The sequence below is a fragment of the Vidua macroura genome, chromosome 10, assembly GCF_024509145.1.
Source record: "Vidua macroura isolate BioBank_ID:100142 chromosome 10, ASM2450914v1, whole genome shotgun sequence".
NCBI classification, from domain to species: Eukaryota; Metazoa; Chordata; class Aves; order Passeriformes; family Viduidae; genus Vidua; species Vidua macroura.
The window spans coordinates 19,244,622-19,262,374 of NC_071580.1; the positions used below are offsets into that span (position 1 = coordinate 19,244,622).

Genomic DNA, 17,753 nt, shown 5'->3' on the forward strand with positions numbered 1-17,753 from the left:
CCTAAAACCTAATTAATACCTTACCCTTAAAATTTGACAGAGCAAAAACACTTGTCATGGTTTGACACTGGCGCAATGCCAGCGCCCCCATGAAAATGCATCTTCCCCAAATAAATGCTGTGAGATGTTATCAGGAACAGAGCAGAGCAGGCCCAAGCTTAATAACAAAGGGAAAAAAAACTTTATTAAACTACTACTAACACAAAAACCACATAACTAAATCCAGGATGAAGACCTTTTAAATCACCCCTCCTCCTCCCAATTTCCAAAAACACCCACCATGAAACATCACCCGGGATTCCTGATCAAATTACCACCCTTCAGATAATCAATACTCAAACTATCAAGGGAGAGAGAAGTCTCTCTTGCACCACAGACCCCCCAGGAAACACAGTTGCCACACCCTGTGTTTCCCTGTCACACATGGCAACCGCCCGGAGAAAATCTGCCAGTGTGACCCTCTCCTTTCCATGTCACAGTGCTCTCACCACCGTGCATGGACAGACTGCTCATAGGGCTCCTTTAAGGATGCTTTGCCACGGACCCAAAGATACAATAGTTCAGTTTCTCATCCTGGGACTACAGTCTCCCCCATTTTCCCCTGGGGCCAAGGGTCCAAGAACAGAACTCATCTTCTTTCCCGAAGACAGAGGGCATCACCATTCCCTCCTCAGCTTTCTTCTGTTCTTGCCATTCCTGTGCGGTTAGAAGCTGAAGCAGGTCTCCTTGGGTCACCACTGCATCCCCCTAGAATGCAGTCTCTATTGCAGGAGATTTTGGTTCAGTCCGTGGCTAACAAGAAAAGTCCAGCCAAAAGCTACTTCATCATCTCCTCCCACCTAAATATTTCTTCTTCTAACATCTCAGGTCCCAGACTGTCTCTCTTCCACTACAAATCAAGGAGGAGTAATATTTTACAAAGCCCTCATTTCCTGGAAAGGGTTAAAAGTTCAGACTCCCTGGATGGCTGATATCTCGGTCCGGCGTTCCATCTCCCACACTGGACATCATCCCCCCCGTTCTCCTTCTCCTCTGCCGGCAAATCTCCAGGTGCTGCCAGGCTCTCTGTCACTTTCCCTCTGTGGGGGGGGGAACAAAGGCATCTCCGCTTCTCTCCACCCTTCCATCCACAGGAGCTGGCTCGGTTCCAGACCTTCAGCCCCTCGGCCTACCTGGACAAGGCCGCATGGCTTCCCCTCCCCCGCCCAGCCCATGGCTGGGCAGGGGAGAGTCTGCACTCTCTGAGGACCGGAACCAAAGAGACAGTTCCCCTGGGAGTTCTTGCTTTTAACCCCCTGTGTTCTCAGAGGCGTGTCCATACTTTCAGTGGTCACTCCAGGTGCCAATATCCAAACCTGACCACTGATTGGTTTGACCCAACTTCCTGGAAAAAATTCACTTCCATGTCAAACCACGACAACACTTAATAGCATTGAACCTAACTTACTACTTCAAAGTTATGCTTAGCAACTTAGCAAAAGAACAACACTTAGCAGCATTCCAGATAAGTCTATAACTGTAACTGAACCTTCCTTAGATCTCCAAGGTACTTAGACATCTAAGAAATCAGGATTTCCCCCAGATTTGCTATAGCAAATATATGCATATGTGCATGCCCACAGACATGCAGAGTCAGTACAAGCAACGTACCTGTGAAAAATTCCCCAGTGGCCAGTGAAACACGCACTTTGGGTGCCTTTGCATCTCCCAGCGGGCAAAGGGTCAGGCCTCAAGGAGTGAGGGTATCAGCCCGGGACTCGTCGTCGTTGGGCAACCCTCCAGGTAAAGCAACCCTGAGAGTTCACTGGCTGTGACAGCCGTCCCCCTCAGAGGGACATTGCTGGTCACAGCCTGCTGCGGTCCAGGAGAGCTCAAATGGTCTCCTTTTGGACCACTCTTTACAGGGTTGTAACAGAGCAGGCTTTAGTCGTAACAAGGTTTCATCCTGGCCGCAGTTTGTACTGGCATTTTCTTTGAAAGTGTGACAATGGGAATGTTGTGGCCTTCAGGAAACAACAATATTTTCCAAGACCAGTCATTTTTGAGGGGCATTTTTCATAGGTATATTTACACACCTAAATACAGAGTGTGTGTGTGTGTGTGTGTGTGTGTGTGTGTGCATGAGAGAGAGGATAGACAATGCTATGGATGTTGTCACTGGGAATTTGAAATTAAGTCCTTGCTGTGACTGTGGATCGAGTGCTGCCAAACCCTTTTGCACCCTTTTAATTTTGTCTCCTTATCCTTTGCTTATCATACACTTTGCCTATAAAACATTAACCATTGATTTCAATTCAATATTCTATTTGTGCTTCATACATTTAGTGAGTAACTGTGCCATCAGAGTGAACTTTGCCATCAAACTCTGTTGAAGCCACACTGCCTTTGTCCAGGCATGCAAAGAAGTGCTTTTCTCCTTTCCAGCCCACAGTCCTCTACTCACACCATTGACACATCCCCACATGACCAATAGAAGAGAGAAGATTCATTTTGCTAGGCTTTTGTGAAGAAGATTGGATAGTTCAGAAATGTAACTCAAAATATTGGTATGAACTTGCGGCGTGGGTTTTCACTCTCCCCGGCTGCACGCGGCTCTTGGGAGCCCAGCTGTGGCGTAGCTTCCACGTGCTGCCGGGGTTTGCTGCCGCGGGTTCCCGGACACGGCTCCGTGTCTCGGGCGCGTGGGCTGGCCAGCCTCTGTTACCGTGCGCTAGGGGGTCCGGCAAAGAGGTAAGGAATTTGTCCATTTACTCCGTGCTTGGCAGGAACGGTTTATTGGTCACACATGGCGCGGTTCGATGGAAAGACGCGACCGCTCCCGGCACTCGCATGGGAGAAAATGGCGCCTGGGTGCCGGCAGGACAGGGCTTTATGGAGGGGCGGGGCGAGAGAATCCACGGCCTGCCGGCCAATAGGGGCGGCTGCCGTGGCGGTGACACCAGCAACAGCGACCAACCAGAGAGCCCTGCAGGGGCGGGCACCGAGCCGCGGGCTGAGCGGGATCGTGTGGCTTGGGGTGGCCAGCACGGGGTTTCCCGGGGCCGGACAGCAAGGTGGTTACAGGAGCGGCACAGGGGTAAGGATCCGGCAGCGGGCAACATGGGGTCAGAAACCGCGGGGGGGAACAACATGGGGGAAATGCGGGATTACAGAACTTGACTTATTTTAACATAAATTAAAAACCCTAATCTAAACCCAAACTCCGGGATGCAACATGAACTCTCACAAGGAACAAATTGGCACGGAGACCTGCAGGGCTGTGATCTCCAGGTTACTGACTCAAGCTCAGTGACTGAGGCTTTGGTGCTCTGGTGTAATTTCTGGCAGTTCTTAGAGCAGATGCTGGAAAGCTCAGGACTCACCCTGGCTGAGTGGTGATACGTGAGGGAGGAGGAGAACAAACGACCACGACTCTCCAGCAATGCTGCACAAAGGCTTTAATGAGAAGGAGCAAAAGCAGCGGCACAGAACAGAGACCAAGGAACACGTGTGGGGGGCCAGGGAGGGAAAGAGAAGGGCCCACTTGCCAGGGCCAGCGGGGACGATGCGCCGGCCTCAGCAGATCTGACCGCAGCGGGGGAAAGGCAGACACAGGCCTGAGCCCCCCAGGCCAAGGGAGCCCCCAGAAGAGATGGGAACCCCCGAGGTGCTGAGGGAGCTGCCCACAGCAGCTGACAGAGAGGATCCCACGGCTGTGCTCTGAGGGAAAGAGGTGAGGATGGGGCCCGGCAAGGTCACCGCCACCGGCGAAGCCTCGATGTAGAACATGGAGTCAGCGCAGCGGGCGAGGCAGGGCTCACTGCAGCTGCTTGCAAGGGGGGTTGGGCCACAGGGGCCGCAGGGCCGTGGGGGACAGGGTCTGCAGCAGGACATCTCTCGGTGCAGGAGGCAAAGCTGCAACACAGAGCAGGGAGCACCAACCTGCCTCAGGATCGGTCTGTCTCTCTGTCCCTCAGCTCTCTCCAGGGACACATTTGCTCTTCAAACACACTCTGTGCCTACAGCTCCCACCACCCTGCTCGTGCCCTCCCAGTGGCACGGCACGGGAAGGCCGCCCCACCTCAGCAATAGCACCCAGCACAGTGGCTTTAAGGCCCCTGTGCAAAGACTGGTCACAGCCCATCTCCGGAACAGACGTGGCTGTGTTAGAGATGTCCCGGGATGCACTGGGACATTTTGTTACACCACGGCCGGTGCAAATTCTGCCGGGCACATCCCCCTGAGGCTGAGCCCCATGGATCCCCTTCTGCTGGAACAAAGCCCCCTCTTCCCAGCCGTCCCCAGCCACCAGCATGGAAAGGCTGACGGCCCTCCAACAGCTCTGTGTCAGGGCCAAGCTGAGGCAGCCCAAGGATCAAGCCGGGCAGCCTCCATGGCAGCACTTCAGCCCACAGGGAGGGATGGAGCGGACTCAGGCTTACCTGGTTCCTGGAGGAAAGGGAGGCCAGAGACGAGGATGCAGAGCCGGGAGCAGCGCAGCCTTTTATGCCGGGTCCCAGAGCCCTGTGGGGCCACAAACATTCCTTGTCTGTGAAACATCCAAACTCCTGGGAGTGGCCACTTGCGAGGCCTCGCTCCTGATGAGGTCCCTGCCTCTTTCATCTCTCGCATTTTTCACCAGTTTCACACCAACCTACGTGGAAATTATTCCTGTGTTTCCTGGCTTACTAAGGGCACTTCATTTCAAGGTCCCAAGCCAGTGTATAAGGTGAGTTAAATTGCATTTGTCTAGTGTCTATAAGATTTTGTCACTTGATCTTCTTGACGGTTACTTTGGCTCCAGTTAGAGTCAAAATCAGCCATTAAGTGACACCGCAGGTCAGCTCTCAGGAGCTTTCAGTGTAGGCACTCAGGCTAATCCTGAGAGTCATTTCTCCCACAGGTCATCACAGACGTACAGAAGACTGTGGGTCAGTTGAAGCACAAAGTCAACACTGCACAACCCCATCGTGGGGAAGAGACCCAACTCTGCAGGGAGGTGGCAAAGCTCAGTGACAAGGAAAGTCCATGTTCAGCTGAATGGATGTCCCCTGCAGGCCTGAGTGACAGCCATGGGGAACTTGCTTTCAGTCCACAGGCCGTGTGCCATGGCCTGGTTTTGTGATCAAAGAGATGCTGTGTCCTTCCCTGAAAGAGCCCCACAGCCACACTGACCTGTATTGCTCAGCGTGCTCATCCCAGAGGCCAGAGACCTGGCTGGTGGCTTGGGGGAAAAGGCTGAGGGCAGGGAGCCCAAAGCTGTTTTTTCCTGGATCTGGGATGGGGTTTCCCATTCCATGCATTTTACATTTCAAAGGGACACTGGATCAGTCTCTCAGAGCACATGGGTGTCATCCTGATGGGGAAGAGCTGGGAAAATCCCTGAGCTCCAGGCAAACCTGAGTCACCCAGTGTGGCCTTCTGTGGACTGGGTGCCGCAGACTCAGGCGCTCAAGGGATAGCAGAGCTCATATCCTCAATGTTCTGCTGCCGTGAAGGATATTTCCCCACCTTGTATCCCCAGTCGTGGACCACCTGGTGCTTGTCTGCCATCTCCTGCATTTGCTGTCTCCCCAGGCATGGTCTTTGGTGGCTGCTCAAGGGCTGTAGTGACTCAGAGTACCCCACATCAACCCCAGAAGGTCTGGGTGGAGCTCTGGAGGTCCTGTGCTCCTATCAGCTGCTCTGGGCAGATCAAACTGTCCCAGTTGCTCAGCAGGCTGTGGGCCTTGTCCTGCTGGCTTCTAAGCACTGACACAGCTTATCAAAGAGGTCACTATCCCTTGTATGGCTCTCCCAGGCCTGTCCCTTGTCCTCCTCCAGGGAGCCCTGGGATTTTCTTTCATGCTGCTTGTGATTGCTGCCTCTTGCCCTTTGACAGTGCACCTCTCGGGAGAGTTTGGCTCCATTCTCTCCAGAACCCCCAGGAGGTGGTGGAGGCAGCAGCTCCATGCCCCCCTCCACGCCTTGCCCATCTGCAGCAGGTTGTGCAAGCGCCGTGCCCTCGGCCTCCCCCATGGTGTCAGGTGCTGCAGCCCTTATGGTCTGCCTGGTCCTCTGGCAGTGCCTCTCTCCGTAAGAGATCCCCACGTACACCTCCCCTGTCCCTGGGGACACCAAATGGGAACGCCAACCCAGATGTGGTCTCTGCAGTGCCAAGGAAAGTGCACCCTCCATGGGGTGAACAGGTGCCAGGCTTATGGGGTGAGATCTGGACATGGACAGTAAGGAACTCTCAGGATTAGGGGTGAAAGCTCCCCAGAGGACTCAGAGTGAAAGCTCTGTTGGGGCAGACTTTCTCTCTGCTTTCCAGCCCTTCTGCCCCAAAGGGGTTCCTTGTCACTGGCCTGAGAGTGCAATGCAGAGCAGGTGGCATTCCCGGCACATACCCAGCCCTGTGCTCTCCAGGCTGCCACGGCATGTGCTGACCAGTGCAGGCAGCCTCAGTGTCATCTCCTGCTGGTCCTTCCCCTTGATGACCTGGGAGGCTCATCTGTAGGAGCCCTTTCCATCTCCTGGTGGCCTCCCAGGGGGTGCAGGGCATCCCTGGAAATGCTGCCCAGGAGAAAAGGACCTGTCTGACAGTGGCAGTGTTCAGAGGACAATGGGACAAGGCCCACAGCTTCTGGAGGCAGCTGGGAAGTTTTTTCTTCTCTGGGCAGGAGCAGAGGACTTCCAGAGGTCTCTCCCAGCCTCCATTATCCTGGGTTGCCCTTGTCCTGATCCGCTAGGACAAGCGGTGTCGTGATGGTTCATTTTACCAATCCCAAAGTGCAAAAACAGACAGCCGGGGACTTTTAGTTTAATCACAACAAATGCAACTTTATTGATTGTCAACTGCAAATGCGATAGATGGATTAGAAAGGAGATAAAGGACAGAGAGAGAGAGAGAGAGAGATAGAGGAGGGGGGGAATATAGCTACCAAGAGAAAGACGAAATCATTGTGTTCCAGACAATAGATCCGTCGTTGTTTCGTGTGGGTTCATGGAGACTATCTCAGAAAGTTACAGTTTATATAGTCTTAATCCAAAGCGAGTGACATCTGGCAAAACGGTGAGGGAGATTCACGGGCCATTGTGATGAGACGCTTTGGTCTGTAAAGCAGGGGCAAGCATACAAAAACAAGCCACGGCTTGTCAGAGCCTGTTTGAAACAGTGTGCGGTGGAAGCACAGCGAGCACACCTGCAAACAATCACTTGGCAAGCATCCACCTCAGCCAGGCTAGAACTCCTGTCAGGGGTCTTCAAGGTCCCTGCGATGGTCGGTAGGCAAATGAAGGAAATTTCGGAACATCTCATACAGCCCTGCATCCCCTGGGCCCTTGAGCAGCCACCCAAAGGCAATGGCTTCTGGAAAGCTGCAGCAGCAGCAGCAGCAGCAGCACAGGATTACATGGATGTAGAAGGTGGTTTGAGACCAGTCCTAAAGGGTCTGGAAATGCCCCTGTCAAAGGCAAAACCTTTCATAGGAAAGAGGCTATGTGCTCTGGTATCCCTGGAATGCCTGAGTCCAGGGCACCTTGTGCACTCATTTCCACATCAGCATGATTCAGGTTTGCCTGAAGCTCATGGATTTTCCCAACTCTTCCACATCACAATGATTCCCACAAGCTCTGGGAGACTGATCCAATATCCCTTTGAACTGTGAAATGAATTAAATGGGCAAAGTGATGCCTGCCCCAGGAAAAGGAGCCATGAGCTTTGGGCTCCCTGCCCTCAGCCACTTCCCCAAAGCCGCCATCCAGATCCCGGCCTCAGGGCTGGAGACACTGAGCAAAGTGGGTCAGTTTGTCTTTGACAAAATGGGTCAATTTGTCTTTCAGGGAGAGATGTAGGCATGCCTTTGACCACCTTCCTACGTGTTGATTTCCTTGTTTCCTGGAGGATCCCAACCTCCCAAGCTGAGGCCAGAGCTCTGGTTGTCAAATGCCAAGGTCAGGGCAATCCCAAACCAGGACACAGGCCAGGCCTTGAGTGGGTTGAGAGCAGCCCGGAGGAGGGGGACTTGCAGGTTCTGGTGGTTGAAATACTGAACACGGACCTGCACTGCCTGCTAGCAGCCCAGTGCAAAAATCCAGTCGTGTTCTGGGCTGCATCCAGGGCCGTGTGGGCAGCAGGTCGAGGGAGGGGATTGTCCTGCTCTACTCGGCTCTCATGACACCGTTCTTGGGGTACTGGCTCCAGCTCTAGAACACACAGCCTAAGAAACACATGGACCTGCTGCAGTGAGTCCAGAGGAGCCACAAAGAGCACCAGGCAGCTGGAGCCATTGCCCTGTGAGGACAGGCTGAGAGGGTTGGGGTTGTGTAGCAAAGAGAGGAGAAGGCTCCCAGGAGGCATTCAGTTGAGAAAGGGAAGGATACCAGGTTGGGATGTGCAGTGATGGGTCAAGTGCTACCAGTTCAAAACTGAAAGGAGGCATATTTAGATTAGGTACTGGGAAGGAACCTTTTCCTCCGAGAGGGGAGATACACTGGAACAGGTGGTCCAGAGAAGTAGTAGAAACCATTTTAGGTGGCTTGAGATAGATGATTTTAAGGTCCATCCACAAGTGATTTGAAGAGTCATCGCAAGATTTTGGGTTGCAAGAAGCAAGAGAACAAAATTAGAGATGACAGTGGCAGGGACCTCATCAGGAGCGAGGCCTCGCAAGTGGCCACTCCCAGGAGTTTGGATGTTTCACAGACAAGGAATGTTTGTGGCCCCACAGGGCTCTGGGACCCGGCATAAAAGGCTGTGCTGCTCCCGGCTCTGCATCCTCGTCTCTGGCCTCCCTTTCCTCCAGGAACCAGGTAAGCCTGAGTCCGCTCCATCCCTCCCTGTGGGCTGAAGTGCTGCCATGGAGGCTGCCCGGCTTGATCCTTGGGCTGCCTCAGCTTGGCCCTGACACAGAGCTGTTGGAGGGCCGTCAGCCTTTCCATGCTGGTGGCTGGGGACGGCTGGGAAGAGGGGGCTTTGTTCCAGCAGAAGGGGATCCATGGGGCTCAGCCTCAGGGGCATGTGCCCGGCAGAATTTGCACCGGCCGTGGTGTAACAAAATGTCCCAGTGCATCCCGGGACATCTCTAACACAGCCACGTCTGTTCCAGAGATGGGCTGTGACCAGTCTTTGCACAGGGGCCTTAAAGCCACTGTGCTGGGTGCTATTGCTGAGGTGGGGCGGCCTTCCCGTGCCGTGCCACTGGGAGGGCACGAGCAGGGTGGTGGGAGCTGTAGGCACAGAGTGTGTTTGAAGAGCAAATGTGTCCCTGGAGAGAGCTGAGGGACAGAGAGACAGACCGATCCTGAGGCAGGTTGGTGCTCCCTGCTCTGTGTTGCAGCTTTGCCTCCTGCACCGAGAGATGTCCTGCTGCAGACCCTGTCCCCCACGGCCCTGCGGCCCCTGTGGCCCAACCCCCCTTGCAAGCAGCTGCAGTGAGCCCTGCCTTGCCCGCTGCGCTGACTCCACGGTGTACATCGAGCCTTCGCCGGTGGTGGTGACCTTGCCGGGCCCCATCCTCACCTCTTTCCCTCAGAGCACAGCCGTGGGATCCTCTCTGTCAGCTGCTGTGGGCAGCTCCCTCAGCACCTCGGGGGTTCCCATCTCTTCTGGGGGCTCCCTTGGCCTGGGGGGCTCAGGCCTGTGTCTGCCTTTCCCCCGCTGCGGTCAGATCTGCTGAGGCCGGCGCATCGTCCCCGCTGGCCCTGGCAAGTGGGCCCTTCTCTTTCCCTCCCTGGCCCCCCACACGTGTTCCTTGGTCTCTGTTCTGTGCCGCTGCTTTTGCTCCTTCTCATTAAAGCCTTTGTGCAGCACTGCTGGAGAGTCGTGGTCGTTTGTTCTCCTCCTCCCTCACCTACCGCCTGCTCTGCAAGGAAGATCCTTGCCTCTCCCATGGCTACAAATGGAACCCCAGTGATGGGGCAGTGCCCAGTGTTGGTAGAGCTCCTTGAAGGGATTGCAGAGCAATAGAAGGAAATTGGCAGGGAAAAGAGGAAAAGAAGCCACAGATGAAAGGAGCAAGAAAGGAGCAGCGGACAGGGCTGGGCATAGAAGTAAGGCCTCAGGCAGTAAGCTGGTGTTGCTGTGGGAACGATCCAGGCTGGGAACAGCTGCCCAGAGCTGTCTAGCCCAGTCTCCATTTCTGGATGCATCTGCCATAGGAGCAATGGTCCCAGAGCAGGCTCCTGTGCCTGAGCCGTTTTGGAGCGGGTGGTCTTGCAGCTCAGCTGCTGTGTGATTCATCAGAGAACACTGCACAAGTGAACCAGCAGCGGCCGAGGAGAGCTGTGAGTGTGGAAGCATGCTGAGGGAAAGCCCGAGGGAACCAAAAGGGCCAGGTCCCACTGAGATTTGAACTCAGATCACTGGATTCAGAGTCCAGAGTGCTCACCATTACACCATAGGACCTCCTGCCCCAGACACCTCTGGCTCCTGTGCTGAGCCTCACTCAGCCTTGTCTTTCCCACCTTGCAGCAAGCCCTTTCCCACCCAGGGCAAGTTACCTTGGGAAGTCACCTTCACACAGCACAAGCTCCCTTGCCTTCTCTTCTCCAGCCCAAGATACTCCAGCCCCTTAAGGACTAATGGGACGGAAACATTGCTCCGTCTCTACAGAAGGTGAAGAAAGACCCTCTGGGGAACCCAGGAAAGGGGCTGGAGCGGCAAGGAGAAAGGGCAGGGGCCACACCAAGGGCTCAACAACGACTGACCTCCAGCTCCTCTGAGGAACAGGTTCGCTCACTGCCTGGGGTGACGGAGCAAGGAGCTGCTGGGAACTCTTCCCTCTCCCAAGGAGCTTGACTGCACGGCAATCCCAGGGCCACACAAGCCCAAATGCCTCCTCCAAGCAGGGCTGGAGACAAAGCAAGGAGAAGGCAACCCAGTGCCTGAGCCCCACTGCAACCCCAGCCTGATGTCCAGGTGCTCTCTGCCCACCTGGCCGCGGTGGCTCCCCACTCTCTGGGAGTCTCTGCAGGATCCAGGGCAGCTCCTGCACTTGGCTTTTGCCAAGGCCAACCTGGCTCAAAGCCAGTGTCTGCCTGCTGGGCTGGCAGGTGCCTGGAGTCCTGGGCAGGAGCCCGGCTGAGGGGAGCAGGAGCAGCAGCTCAACTGCTCTGGGGGAGAAGAATTTGAGGAGGGAAGAGGCCATGCCCTTCAGGACTGGGACAGGCCAGGCACTTTGGAGACAAGCTGAAGAAATCTGGTGTACCTTGGCAGGAATGGCCAAGCCCTGCTCAACCGCTCTGCCAAGCACGGCCCCACAAGGTTCCTGCAGCACTGCTGCTCCTCACTCCTGCTGCCCGCAGTCTGCGCTGCCTCCTGCTCCTCCAGTGCCCACAGGCACTGCCTCCTGCACCGCCACCACCTCACACCCTGGCCTGGCTCCTGCTCCTGTACCTCTCACACTGGCTGGCCCCTTCTTCCAGCCCCTTGCACACACCCCAGCTCCAGCTCCTGGCATGTACCTGTGCTCCTCTGGCTCTGACACATGGGCTTGGCAAACTGACACTGCTGGGTGCTCATAATGGAACCACTCCAGTTCTAGACTGCAAGTCCTGTTTCACCGGGGAATCCTCCATGTGCCCCTGGCCTTTCAGGAAACCTCTTCAGTGCTGTGGCTACTCTGCAGAATGGAATGCCATCTGGAATATTTACGTGTTCCAGCAACGGTGCTGGGGGTGCCACAAGCTTCACAGATGTTTTAGAGTTGTGGTGGCACCAGGAACCAGCTGCGTCCTGGGCAGGCCAATCCCTAAATGCTTTCCAGGAGAGATGTCACCCACAACACCCAGTGTCTCCTCCACTCCCAACACCCAGCCACCACTAGCCAATACCAATGTCCATTTGGAATACCTGCGTTGAGCACATGTGGAGCAGCCTGAGCCTCCTTTGCCCCTGCATAGGCCTGGAGGTGCTGTCCTGTGCCTGGGAAGCTGGGGATTGAGCTGCCTGCAGCGAAGGGAGGAATACCTGTGTGCCCGTAATATGCAGGGTCTTGTGGGTGAAGCTGTGCCTGCTGCTGCACAACTCCACGGCCACCTCTTGGCTGGGCCAGGTGGCAGGGGCAGAAGAAGAGGAGAGCTAGGGCCAGGTGTGTCCAGAGAGTTACAGGCAAACAGTTTGAAATTGTTGGGTGAGGCAGCCTTGGGGAAAGTGTGCCCTAGCAGAGAGTGGTTTCTATCCATGAACCTCTGAGTTATGGGCCCAGAACATTCCCACTGCACCACTTTGCACCTCCCAGGGTTTAAATTGGACCGCCCCCAACCCAGTCTGATGCTGCTGGCCCTCACTCTCTCCCTTCCTCCCTGTTCAGCTCTAGACACTAGACACACTTCTGTCATTCCTAGACATGTTAAGCTTTCTGAATAGATTTTCTACAAGATTTTAGACCCTTGCCAGTGCTACCTGGTTCTGCCCAAAGCCCCTAATGTGTATAATTTTTAAAGTATTTAATATAGTAAGCAAGAAAAAACATGAAGAGACAGTCCTGCCAACATCCATCCAGAGACTGGATCCTTCTGGTGGTGGTCTGAGGGCATGCTGGCAAGGTGTCAAAAGTCTTCGTGTGGAATTATGTTCCTGTTTACAAAATGCAGTGACAGCCTGCTCTAAATTGTCAATCCCAACAGCTGTTGATATGGCTCCCATTTATGCCTTTGAAAATTGGACCAAAGATTTTGCAATGATGTTCAGAATATAGAGCATAGCAATATGATACCAATTATGTAGCCCCAAATATGGCAAGAAATAGTACAATAAAACTTGTCTTATTGACCTTTTTTTCCTGCTTTTTTCCAGTTTATTCAGAAAATTGAAGGTCTCTTCTGATAGACACTTGCTTGTCTGCTGCTCATCTGAAGCACTTCCCACGATGGCATAGACACTCAGTTTAAAACACAGCCAAAAACCTAAGTGATATTAATTCAAGACTAAAGTATTCAATCAACACTGAATCAACTCCTGGAAAGTCAAGCTTTCTATCCTGGAAAGACAAGTCAAAAAAGTGAAACAAAAGAAAACTCTTGTACCAGTGCATCACAGCTGGGAAACATCACAGAGAAAACACTAGTGTTCACTTATTGTGAAAGGTTTGACTTGCATCTACCTCCCTGACTGTGCCCCAGGCAGGTCTGATGCTGCTTCTGCTCTGCCCTGAGTTCTGGCTTTCTCATTTGTGTGAATTCTTTCATTTGTGTAAGTTTTCTCATTCCTATGGATGCAAATGTCTGATGGCCTGGTTTTGCTGGCTGCCAGGCTCTCACCAGCATTCTCGCACTCCAGCTCCTCAGGAGGACAAGACAGGGGGAGAAAATGAGATGAAAACTCCTGTGGGTCAACATAAACACAGGGAGATCATTGACTGATTACCATGTGGGCAAACCAGACTGATCTGGGGAAAAAATAACTTACTTCCTTGCCAATCAAAATAGATTGGACAGTGAGGAATAAAGACATAATCAAAACACCTTCCCCCAACCCTCCTTATTCTTCCCAAGCTCAACTTCACTCCTTCAGTCCCAAATCCTCCAACTCCTCAATGAACAATTAGGAATTTTTTACTTTTTTTTTTTGTTGATTTTGTTTTACTTTGAGTTGTTGTTTTGTTTGCCTTTTCCCCTCTCTTTTCCTGATTAAAATATCTCCACTCAAATTTTTTTGCATTTTTGCATTTTTACTCTTCCAATTGTTTCCTTCATCCTATGAGGAGGGATCATTTTACTGAAGCCAGAGTTTCATAAAAGGAACTCATCAAAATCTAATACTGCATGGCAGTGTGGTGTTTTGCATTAGGATACCTGGCTAACAGTTACTCAGACAGTGATGGGAGGAACAATGTACAATTTTAAATGTTTACTGTAGGGATGAAAAATGAGATTGTTTGGACACCAGAAAACACAGAGAGCACAGAGAGAGTTTCTATCATCACTGTCAAGATGCAACAATACATGTAACAATGGTCACGGCATACCAGGCTATCTCACAAGATGAAAAAAAGAGTTTGAAATTGCTTTTGGTCAGAAGCTTCCTATGGCATTTGGTGATTCATTTTACATCAGAGTATGCTTGAACATGGGCAAGAAGGGATGACATGTTATCAAAAACATCGCATTTGGAGGGGCCCTCCTTGGGGAGCGCGGTCCCTCATCCTTTAGCAGCAATGGTTGCCATGACCACTTTCTAGAAGCCTTCCAGACCTATCCTCTGCACCCCGAGGGTAAAACGCCGGAAAGTCACTTCCCCTCGCCTCGGGGCTGTGTGCAGGGATGAGCAGCGCGCAGAACAGGCTGGAATCTCGCTGCTCTGATCTCAGGAACGAAGTCCCGAAGTCAGTGCGGTGTATGTGACTGCGCGCCAGGCAGCGGCTCGGCCAGCGCTGCCCCCCTCACCCCACACTCATAGTGGCTGCCATGTGTTTACTGCCAGGTGGGGCGAAGCAGCTTCGGCGGCAGGGCAGGGGCAAGCGCCGTGCCTGTGCCTGTGCCGCCGCCTCCCCCGTCCTTCCGCTCCGCAGCCTCGCTATTCCATATTCCTTTGCCTTTATAGGAAAAGTATGCGCAGGTCCGGGGGGGCTGCCCTGAGTCACCGAGGGCTGCGCTGCCCGCCCACGCCCAAGGGGCCGGGGCCGCCGCCGGGGCGGGGTCAGCGCTGGCCGCGGGGGCCGCAGCGCCGGGGCCGAGCCGCGTGTCCCGCCCCGCAGCCCCTCGGCCGCAGCGCGGGGTTCGCCGCCATGACGGGCAGGTGAGGCCGGGCACACGGGAGCCGGGCGGGGGTCTGGGCCGTGCCCGCCTTCAGCGCCCTGGGCCGGCCCTGACGTGTCGGGAACAGCTCCTTCTGGCCCCGGGTAGCGCCACGGGGGCCTGGCGGGAAGGGTCAGGGGAGAACCGTTTGCTGCTGGGAGGCCTGGGCGGAGCGGGGCACGCTCCGGCCCGGCGTGCAAGCTGGAGCTGCTCCGCTGTGCCCGAGCCCTGCACGGGGACACGGCGGAGGGCAGAGCAGCGGCAGAGCTGGGCGGGAGCAGCTGCAGATGTGAGCTGTGCTTGCTCAGCGGCCGGGCTCTCTGGCCGCACGGCGTGACCCGGGCTGGCAGCCTGCGCCCGGTGTGTCCGCACCGCTGCCCCGTCGGGGCCCTTCTCGCTGATCTACGCGCAGCCCCTCTGCCCTCACTCTCCTCTTCTTCGAGCTGGTCTTGGAGTTAACATGTTCTGGGAACTATTTAAATCTGGAGCTTGAGTCACCTCTTATGCTGTCTGACAGTGGAGAACGCTGTGAAGCAACTTAATTGACAGTTGTAAATGAGAAGAGGAGCGGGGAAGACATTTTCTGGCATTATGCGAGGGTTTGCACAAGTGCTTTAATGTCACTTTTTTGTCCCATCTGTAAAATAAAACCGAGACGTTATAAGCCGTTTGTGAAAATAAGCTTGCTTTTGTGAAATGTTTTGGAGATGAGAAGCATGAAGAAGTAATACTACAATTAGCAAGGTGCCCTTTTTAGGACACTCATCCTCGTGAGTCCTGCTATGTTACTGTAGTTCTGAAGCATTGTTCTTCGTGATTAGGAATACTGAGATGGATTCAGAGCACTTTGTGTATAAATATTCACTTTCCTTTTGTGTCAAGTCTTGATGTTTGTATTATGCAGCGTTTTCTGATCATTCAAAGTGGATCCTGGTTAGTGGGTTGTTTGGTGTGAGAACCTGCTGAATAATTATATATGCTCATTTATGATTTGGGATTGTATTCTATTTGGTCTCTGTGATGACAAATTGATGCTCTTGTGTCATAATACATGCTCAAAACCCTTCTGGGTTTTGTCTTGTGTCTTTAATGGTCCCTTTTTTATTTTTCTGACATGTGGAACAGGTGTGTATTTACAAGTTTACATTCATTATCCTACAGCTATAGGAATACTCAGGTGCCTTAAATGTTCACAGGTCATGGGTACCCATCCAGCTCTTAAATGGAGAAAGGATGGAGAAGACTTGAAAAGAACTGTGGCTATATGAACCCAGCTGATTTTATTTTTTCAAAATGGAGTGGCTTGGTACTGTTCAGAATGACAGGCTTACCTTGGGTGAAGTCACTCAGGAGGACAGTGGGAAGTGCTGGTGGACAGTAATCTTTTGTCTTCTCTCCACGCTGCCTCTGAAACTTGCCTGTTAAAGTGCAACACTGTTCACTGGAAGCTCTGACGTGAAGTGTGAGCCTGGGTGGACAATTCCAGGGTAGCTGAGATACTGCAAAGTGGGCAGTTCAAAGTGATGCAGGACTTCTGTTCCCTTTTCCTTGGGTTTACTTCAGAGAGTTGTTAAAATGAGCAGGCCTTGGCTTTAGCTTGTGAAAAGTGAATGCGGGTGTTATTTGATGTTTTCAGAAATGTTTGTCCTGGGAAGTTTGTCAGCTATGAACATTTATTTCTAAAGTTCTGTCTGCTGTCGTTCCCAGGACAGGACAATTAACTGAAGTTGTCACAGCTGTAACTCAGCTGGCTGTTTCCTTGTTAATAGTATCATCCATTTAGGGTAGTAGTTTCCCAGCAAAGCTTTGCAGTGTCTGTGTAACGTTGCACTGCTCAGCACCTTGCCTGGCCGATGCCATTGACAAGCACAGTGTTCAGTGTTGTTTTTCAGGCTGGGACAGACTCCTATGGCATTGGAAAGAATTCAGCATTGAGAATGTTCTTCCTTAGATCCAGCTACGGGTCACTCTGCTGAGTGCTAACCAGATGTTGTTCCCTGTTTGTTATCTGGGAGTCCTTCAAGTCTGCTGACGTTATGTAGTCAGATGTTCTCCAGCTTTTGGGACATGGGATTTTCAGGGTTCTGGGAGGAGATGAACTGCTTCACAGCTGGAGCATCCCCACAATATCCAACAGTGGGAACCTTCCTGAGTCAGGAAGGGGACATAAATGTCCCTTTGGTCTTGAAACTATTGACACAGGGAATGATTGTGTTGTTTTACAGTGTTTTAAAGTGAAGAAGACTGGAAAACATGGAGTACTGAAACAGTATTCTTTTTCACTTCACCTTCCTTATAAAGTAGAAATATGAAAGGGCTCTCTTCTAGATACTCTGATTACAGATGTATTATTATTATTAAAATACATGAAAAATAACTCCATTTTCATTGTGTTCTGTCTCATTTGGCTGCAGAGGCATCTCCTGAATTTAAAAAACTGCAGTGATTTGATGTATTGATTTTTAGTGTTAGGGAAAAATATAAGTCCAGGAAAAAGAAGTGCACATCTTTCTTTTTGTGTACTTATAATAAAAAATTACTAAAATTAGGTGACTATCTAGCAGATGAAATGCAAATCTTAAACATACCACTAGTTACATTTTTACAGTGTGAGGATTGTGTTTTGCTAGAGAAAACTGATAACTAGATAATTGGATTTTAGAAATAGTATTTGTGACTGCCAGGTCTGGGCTGGGCTATTGGGGAAATAGAGGAGGAGAACCACCTCCCTGGCCTGCTGGCCACACTCTTTAGTTTTATGAGGTTACGTGTTGTTTTAACTACATTTAAAAATGCATTCTGTATAAGAGATACTGTATTAGATGTAAGAACAGTATGTTTCTAAGCAGTCTTTCTGTGATTTTCAGTGTTGATAAATACAGTTGGTGTGATTTTTGGAACATTTAGAAGTTAACTATGGTACTTCTTACCAATAAATAAGGGAAGACGGCTTCTAGAATTGTATTTGATGTATTTAGTGCATCTGTTCAGTTTGACTTTTGCCTTTTTGAGGATTGTTGGAGTTTGGGATGGGGTTGATTAATTTTGTTTGGTTA

At 52.2% G+C, this 17,753-nt stretch overlaps 2 protein-coding genes and 1 non-coding gene across 5 annotated transcripts in view; 1 reads left to right on the top strand and 2 right to left on the bottom strand.

Annotated features, from left to right (window-relative positions):
• Positions 1 to 3,420: 3,420 nt before the first annotated feature.
• On the bottom strand, positions 3,421 to 4,693 carry LOC128812344 (feather keratin Cos1-1/Cos1-3/Cos2-1-like). 2 transcript variants are annotated; one of them, XM_053986685.1, is made up of 2 exons: positions 4,422 to 4,693; positions 3,421 to 3,894 (listed from the first exon to the last, which is right to left on the bottom strand). In XM_053986685.1, the coding sequence occupies exons 1-2, from the start codon at positions 4,609 to 4,611 to the stop codon at positions 3,797 to 3,799; spliced, it is 288 nt and encodes a 95-aa protein (XP_053842660.1). In that variant the 5' UTR covers positions 4,612 to 4,693; the 3' UTR covers positions 3,421 to 3,796. The 2 variants fall into 2 exon arrangements, with proteins under 2 accessions (XP_053842660.1, XP_053842659.1); XM_053986684.1 differs by lacking the exon at positions 4,422 to 4,693 and adding an exon at positions 4,061 to 4,415.
• A 5,601-nt stretch (positions 4,694 to 10,294) lies between these two features.
• TRNAQ-CUG (transfer RNA glutamine (anticodon CUG)) lies at positions 10,295 to 10,366 on the bottom strand. The gene has a single exon. It is a non-coding gene; the product is annotated as a tRNA-Gln (tRNA).
• Positions 10,367 to 14,580: 4,214 nt separating this feature from the next.
• Positions 14,581 to 17,753, top strand: part of LIMS2 (LIM zinc finger domain containing 2) — a 50,913-nt gene continuing 47,740 nt past the window's right edge. Inside the window, exon 1 of one of the 2 annotated variants that reach the window (XM_053986682.1) lies at positions 14,581 to 14,698. In XM_053986682.1, the coding sequence (XP_053842657.1) occupies positions 14,688 to 14,698 (11 nt within the window). In that variant the 5' untranslated portion in view covers positions 14,581 to 14,687. The remainder of the gene's footprint in view (positions 14,699 to 17,753) is intronic. The other variant, XM_053986681.1, reaches the window with a different exon arrangement.

What these genes read in the sequence shown, in the direction of transcription:
- LOC128812344 (XM_053986684.1), bottom strand. Translation starts at nt 4,294, where the DNA reads ATGCTGGTGGCTGGGGACGGCTGGGAAGAGGGGGCTTTGTTCCAGCAG. An exon ending in TGCTGGGTGCTATTGCTGAG is followed by an intron (nt 3,895 to 4,060) that starts GTGGGGCGGCCT and finishes TCTGTGTTGCAG; the next exon opens with CTTTGCCTCCTGCACCGAGA.